At 42.2% G+C, this 7,772-nt stretch overlaps 1 protein-coding gene across 1 annotated transcript in view; it reads left to right on the top strand.

Annotated features, from left to right (window-relative positions):
* The first annotated feature begins 60 nt into the window (after positions 1–60).
* The window catches only part of KLF13 (Kruppel-like factor 13), a 31,387-nt gene continuing 23,675 nt past the window's right edge, over positions 61–7,772 (top strand). Inside the window, exon 1 of the mRNA XM_009697751.1 lies at positions 61–601. Coding sequence (XP_009696053.1) covers positions 61–601 — 541 coding nt within the window. The remainder of the gene's footprint in view (positions 602–7,772) is intronic.

Below are 7,772 nucleotides of genomic sequence, written 5' to 3'. Positions count from 1 at the left end.
AGAGCAGTGTTGTGGGTTTTTTCCCTCTTCTGTTTGGATTTCTTTTTAAACTTATGAAAAATGGCAACAGCAGCATATGTGGATCATTTTGCAGCCGAGTGCCTTGTTTCTATGTCCAGTCGTGCTATTATCCACAGTCCGAAAGGGGAGTCTAATCCCCAACCTGGTGCAGCAATACCTCCTTCATCAAATGGAGAAGAAAAGCGGGAAGTCAGAGAAACCGGGAAAGACAATGGATCATCATTACTTGTGGTAGCTAGCATTTTAGCAGATCTGAACAAGCATGTCCCAAACTCACCTGCTCTAAGGATGGAAAAAACAGACACCTTTGATATCACAGAACAAATACACATTTCTATTGCTTCTACAGAGTTTGGGGAAGAAAGTGTGTCTTCAGCTGGTAAGCGTGGAGGAGGAAGAGCAGCCACACCTACCAGCCTGGCTGCAGTAACTGAGCCAAGCCCCAGACAAAAGAACAAACGCACGAGAAGCTGGACTGACCCTGGATCACCCCAGAAAAAGCACAAATGCCACTATGTGGGGTGTGAAAAAGTTTATGGCAAATCTTCCCATCTTAAAGCTCATCTAAGGACCCACACAGGTTAGTTTCAATCCAGACAGATTTATTTGTTACAGCTTGGTAATTAAAATGAATGTTGAAAAACCAAAACCAAACAAACTTGTATTTGGGCACCATTATGGTTTCACCTCGCAGAACTCAAGCTCGGGAAAACCAAACAACAACAACAACAACAAAAACCCCTCTGGGAATAAACACTTACTGGGCATATATTCAAAGCTAACATTGCCCTTTTTTATTACTTAATGTCACAGGGAATGGTGTGTGGGTCATTTGCGTGGATTGTACCAAGCTGTAATTTTTAGCTGCTAACCTTTCTGTTCGGTGCATCTTCTACTTCCCTTTCCGATGGTTTCTTACCCTCCCCCATGCTCCTATCACTACCTTTATACCAGCTTATTACTTCCCATGCAAGCATCAATACTCTTGATATTTTAAAATTAAATGTTCTAGAGGCACCTGAATGACTGCGTGTCTGTCTGTTTCTTTAGCAGACACGTGAAAGCTAGAGTAGGCAGGAAGGCAGATGAGAGGCTGAACTGAGTCACAAGGAGACATTTATCGTAAGTGTAGAGAGAGGGGAACATGGGCAGTCTCAAAAAAAGCTTTTGGCAGCTGGTTAAAACCAATTTCAGAACAAAACCCACATTTGAATGCAAACACTAACTTGTTCTGATCAGTGTTCACTTCTTGGTGAAGATTTATCTGACCACTTTTTTGTTGCTATTGTAATTTATGAGACACACACAGAGGAAAAAGTAGAAGTCTTGCAAGCGCTGTGGAAGTTATGCACTGAAAGCATTAGGAGGGCCGTCTAGAAACAGGCCCCATGACCTGCCAAACCTCGTGCCTCTGCCTGGTGCTGCAGAAGAGAATGGCTTCCAGTCAGATGGGGAGCACCACAGACTGAGGAGACCGATCTCTGCTGAAGACACTGATCATAGCGCATATGGCAAGGCACCACACCAACTAGAGCAGGCTTGTGCAAGCTGTTCCACTGAGTAATTTTAGAAAACAAATTAGTTTACTAAAATCTATGGTCAGTTCACTTCTGAAGAGTATTAAGAAAAAGATCCTCAGAGCTAAACATGACTTAATGACTCTTGAACAGTCTTGGCTTGGAGGTGGCAGCCTTGCCCACATGGGCCGTACCCTCTGTGTGCCTTCAGCTTTTCCTGCTGCCTCCCTGAGATAAAGCAAGAGCCCTTCTAAATGGAGGGTATGTTTTGGTCTCTGTGGGAGAGAAAAAAGCTCCATCAAGTTTGAGCATATGGATGGACAATTCCCTGTGCCACCCAGCCAAAGGCACAGCATGTTCCTGGCACCCCAGGCAGCCTGTCCTGCTTTGCACTGTGTAAATGCTTTTTGCCTCCTTGGGAGTTCTGGGGGAAAAGGTGCTTCCACTTGGCTTGCAGGGAATTGTCTCCATTAATTTTCGGTTCTTTTGCTTTCTTATTTCTGGCATTTGCCATTGTCCTAAAAGTGAAAGACAAATTTAGGACGGTTTCTGGGCTCCCAAACCAGCTAGAGACCAAGAAGGGGAACTCGTGTGCCTGATAAAGAGAGGAGGGCTGGGCATGCCCGCCCTGCGGGGAGAGGAGAGGAGAGGGAGGGCAGGGCTGGCGGGGAGTGTCGCTCCGGGCTGCCGGCTCAGCCGAGTCATTCGGGGACGCTGGCTTGCCTCCAAGTTCTCTGGGGTTTTTCTTGTGTGTGTGTGTTTTTTTTTTAAAAAAAAAACAACCCTCTTCCTTTCCTGTATTTTTTCCAGGTCTGTACGGCTTAACTGGTTATTGTTGTAGCTAGCAGCACTGAGAGGAGAGAGCGTGTGCGGGTCTAGGGATAGAGGAAAAGAAGGGAAGGGGCTGGTTTTGCCCTGGGAGTGGCAGAACCCTTGGGGACTACAGCTCCTTTGTTTTCTTGCGTCTCCAGTCTTTGTGTGGGAAGCTTTAAACAAAGCTGCCAAGTTTCCCTCTTCACTGGCAACAGGTCTGTCTGTTTGGATTGAGTTTTAAACAGGCTTAAATGCCTCTTACTCCTCTTGCAGAATGTTTTCTAAGGTGTTTGAATTTTTTTCTTTCTTTAGAAGAAATTGTGACAGGCTTGAAAAAAGTTTCAATAACACTAGGAGTTAAGCTAACAGAACAAATGATGACTTCCAGGACTGGCAAATGTTTGGTTTTTTACAAATAATGGGTTTTACTGATTTAGAACAAGGGGTTTGGGTTTCCTCTGCTTTCCAGTGGTCCTGAACTAGTTAAGTAGCATGTACCCATCAGTCTGCCCATCTTCAAATGGATGGGGTGATGGCAATCCACCTCACCAAGCAGTGGTGAAAGTACTCCAAGTACACATGCAAGGTGCTTCCCAAACTTGTTTAGTAAGAAACAAAGCCTTCTGCTATGAAATAGAACTTCTTCCATGTGCTGCGTGACTAGATGAGCTGGAATTTAGGGGTGGACTGAAGGCTAAGAACAGTACTGCAGGCTAGAAGATACTAATGATAGTGCTAGAGATATTTGAATAGTGCAATTTATGACCTGCTTTAGAAACTTGCTTGTCCTTGTCTGCTACTGTACTCAGAAACTAAAGGCTTTGCTCTTCATTCCTGGCAGAAGGATAGACTAGATCATTGAGCTTATGGTGTGGCAACGAGATACAGAGCAATCCAAGTACTATTGAGTCCAATCCAGCCCACATTGGTGGGGACTGAAAGCTGGTACTATCTTCCAGCTGTTTGGTGCCTCACGTGAAATCCTTCTGATCATTATAGCCAGATTTCAGTGCACAAGTGTTCAAGGTAAACACCATAGTGCAGAGGATGTTAATTATCCCATTTAAAGCAGAAGAAACAGGATGGAACAGCCAAGGAAGCAACATCTGCCTTTTGTCCTTAGGCCCTTGCTCCAAGTACAATGTTTTAGAATGAAGTTCTTTATTGGAACATAATGTGCTAGAGCAATCCATAGTTTGTGTTTGGTACACTAGCAGTTAAGCTATCTCAGCCTTATGAATGCTTCATCTTTATTAAATTGACAAACCCTTGAACCAGGCAGAAAACATTAGTCACCAAAATCTTTGCCGTTCTCTCCACCAGCTTTCAAACCCTTCCCCCCTCCCTACATTTCTTTTCATGTTTATGTTTTCCACCCTACTCTCTCACTGGATGTCCTGAAGTTCAATGCAATCATCAGCCACAAAGCCATTGAAGTTTTAATGTTTAGCAGAAGGTTATATTTAGTGTCAGTGGGTAGACATCAAGTCCAAATTCTTTTCCACTGAGGTTCTATTGGACCTCAGAAGCTGTGTTGTGATCCACAGATGCAGCACCCTGTTTGTCCCAAGCTCTATTGATCCCACTGATACAAAAATTTCACTGGCACATGTTTTAAAAATCCTCTCCACTCATGAGAAAATTCCTAAACACAAAGGACTTTCAGAAAATCAGATAAACCATTTACATGATGAAGTTCCTCTTCCTCTAAGCAGGTTTTTAGCATGGGGTCACTAGGAAGGTTTGGAAATTCTCTGAAGTCACTGGAAACCAGATTGTCTCTTTTGAGGCACCAGTGGGAAGAGAGACACAGTGCAGAGCCTAATAGCCATCTACAGGCTACAACCTCATAAAGCGTTGTCCAAGACCACTATGTTCTGAGAGGTTGTAGAGAGCGCCTCAACTTATTGCATTATACTACTTATTTATATGTAGAGAAAACTGACTGGATTTTAGGCAGAGATCACAAGAACCTCAAGTATTGCGGCCCCGCCCCCCAAACCACTGTGACCTCTCAAGCTTTTAGCCATCTTCATTAGCACGCCATCATGAATGCAGAGAAAGCAGAAAAGAAACCTTCATTTAATTCCATTGGCATGTCCTTCTAAACTTACTAGATCTACTCACCAAGCAGTACATCATAACGCAGAAACAGCTTTTCAGTCATCAGAACTAAATGCATTTGCACAAGTTAGCATAAGCCAAGGAGATGCGGACACCAGTCTTGGTCTGGAGTCTTACTACGATAGAGTCTTGCAGCGAAACAAACTTGGGGGCCAGATGGTTTAATAGTGGCTTCTCTGTGCTATTGCTAAACTAGCTGACTTCTATATGGCTCTTGGGGCACAGGAAGCAGAGAAGGCCATCCTAATTATATTATTCTTGCTCGTAGATACCAGGTTAGGAGCCATCCAAGTGAAAGTTGTCAAGACCTTTGTTGGTCTAGCTGGCAGGGTGAGCTTGAGCAGCTACGTATTCAGCCTGCTTAACTTCGCAGTTATGGAGGATATGTTACTTGGTATCTGTTGTTCTTTTTAGTCTAACCCTTATTCATTAAATATTAGCTGAATTGAAAAGACTGACTCATTTCCCTTCACTTGTAAAGAACTTTCCATTTCTTTACGTTAAATCTTTGTAATCACATTTTGAAGACAACACTAATGAACCTATATGAAAAAAGTTAGTTTTTAAACTTGCACGCTCTTTCCTCCCCTCAATTATTATATCTTGTTTCCCCAAGCAAAATTTTTCTGATGACTTTGTAACTGGCATACGTGAAGATGGAGAAATTCATGATGTATTTGAAAACAATGAGAGAAATAAAGCAATCAGACCTCACCGTGACAAGTGCAACAACAGCATAACAATTAGGCTGTACAAACTGGGAGTAGTATTTGGCCTGTGTTTAGGTTGGTAAGAGGCCTTTATATAAAGTATAGAAAATATGTTTTAAACAGGAGGTTGGTTTTCAGTTCTAGTACATCTGATTTGCTCCAACTACATTAATTCAAAACACAGCAATAAAGCAAAACTTCTTTGAAGTTGATCTAAGTCAAGATGCTACTGTGTGTGTGAAGAAACTGATTAACCAGTGTAAGGAGAAGCAAGTTCACCTATCAGTGAAATAAAGTTTATCTTCCATTCTAGCACCTGGCAATTACCAGAAGCCTAGCTAAAAAATGTGGACTAGACTTCGCCTGGGTTTCCTTTAGCTTGTCTATAGGCATGCAGTGACTCTAGAAGGGTTGTTTATGCATGTGTGTGGCAAGTGGGCAGTGTTTGTGAAGACCCAAGCCTTTGCAAGAGAAGTTTACAGGAGAAGAAACTTAATCTAACGCCTCCTGCACCACTCAAGACAGCGGAGGAAAACAGGGCTGCAGATTGCTCTTGTGTAGAGCAGGATGAAACGAGTGGGTACCACTAGTTCAGTCCATCCTCTGAGCTGCCAGTTGGGCTGCTCTGGATGCCAGGACTGAACGGGAAGCTGCACTCCCTTTGAACGGGATGCCAGAGGAAGCTGGAAAGACCTCTCCCCAGTGCTGATTTCCCATAGGGAAGAGGACAGACTAAGTGAATTCAGCCCTCTGCACGTTGCTCAGCAATTTCAGTTTTAATGGCTGGACCTCCTGTTTTTGACTTTGTGCGTTAAAAGTTAGAAACAGCTAGCTAGCTCTGCATGCCTAACTCACTATCATTAGTATACATCCAGATTATCAAAAAGCTCCAGGGTGCCTCTAGGCAGTTGTGACCCATAATGCTCTTCTTCCACCTCCTCTCTTTGCTGAATGCAATAAATTTTTTTCTGTAAGATTTCTCCCTGAGACAGGCTCAAATGGTAGCTTCAGGACAGCTCCAAATGCCAGCCTCGTGAAACAGTTGCCTTTCCAGTCTGACCCACAAGCATTCTTTCTCGCTGTTAAGCAGTTCAGCAGCCTGCTTCCGCATTTTTCTGAAAACTGATGGTTAAAGTGTCTTTTAATAAGCCTGTATTTTTAAAAACAATACAAAAGTGCAAAGCCTTGCTTTTGTTTGCTCTGAAAGAGCTCTGTAACTTGTTTCTTACTTCCTCTAAGAGAGTTTCAACACATTAAAAGAATGAGTCAGTTGAAAACATAAAACAACTTCTTTTACAGCCCTACCTAAGTCCTCACCTTAACACACACTTCCAACAAATAAAGTTATTGGTTAAAAGTATTGACACTAAGCCTTGACCAAACAGTCTACATTCATTGAAGATAACAAACAAGCAGCACATTTGCTATAAGTCTCTTAATGTTAAAATCTTTCAAATAAGCACAGGGTATAAATTTCTTTAAAAAGTAAGAAAGTTTTAAAACTTACATTTTTCAAAAGGAGGTGAAGTCAGGAAGAAATGTAGAACTACTCCTCCTAACTCCTTTTACCTGACTGGTTCAGGGTTGAATAATAGGATTCAGTTAATTCAGCTGCAAAAGAGTTAGGGTTAAATTGGTTGCATGGAGAATCCAATTGGCTGACAATGGTATTTACCACACACTTGAGTAGTATTAGCTAATAGAGAGAACTAAATCTCCTGATTGTAATACAGGTTTTTCTGTGAAAGGCTCCCCTTCCCTTCTTTTTCTCCTCAGTCTTTACGGAGATATTAATCATGCAGAAGTCACAGAAATAAAGCTTCTGATAACAATTAACAAAATTTAGGTATTGTATCTAAAAAGCCTTTAAAGCAAAGCCGTACGTATCATTGTCATAACTGTGATGGAGAGAGGGTCTACTATGAAAAATACTCTGTCTTCTTTTTCCCTCTTCACGGTTGTCTTTGAAACTGGTATAATCGGCATAGCTAAATATTCTCTCTCCATAATTTTTCCCCACTTTTCCTCTGTTTGTGTTTTCTGAGTGAGGAGGGAAGAGGAAGATGACAATCTGTTTAAAAGACTAATGAGCATTGCTTTGAATCTCAGGGGACACACATGGATGTGTTGCGTTGCACTGAAACATGCTCAATAAACCAGCAAAAAAAAAAATCTACAGAAAGAAAATGAGTAAATTTGTGGCTTCCACAATTTTTTGGAAATCACATTTTGCTGAGACCAAGACAGTTACCAAGACGAGTCTAGCTCAGGCAGTGGGTTGCCAACCTGTGATCTTTCTGTAGTCAAGCAGGGAGTGATTAACAAAGAATATCACAACTACAGTATGACTGTTCCAGTCAACATCATTCATAGAACACAGTGTTCAGGGACTGCCTTGTCTACAGGGTGAAAACTTTGGGTATGTAGTGGAAAATGAGAAACTTCACAGAATTCTCTTTCCACAAACCATCTTCCTTTTAGCATGGAGGTGGTACGCGGGTCCAGTGTAATGAGACCTATTAATATTGGAATTGGTGAGGATGGATCACCTTCCAGTTGTTTTGCTCATCCTGGACACCAGTAGCAG

The sequence above is a fragment of the Cariama cristata genome, unplaced genomic scaffold (genome assembly GCF_000690535.1).
Source record: "Cariama cristata isolate BGI_N322 unplaced genomic scaffold, ASM69053v1 scaffold8123, whole genome shotgun sequence".
Taxonomy (NCBI): Eukaryota; Metazoa; Chordata; class Aves; order Cariamiformes; family Cariamidae; genus Cariama; species Cariama cristata.
The sequence above is the reverse complement of the archived record's forward strand: the minus strand, read 5'-3'. Positions and strand labels throughout refer to the sequence as shown.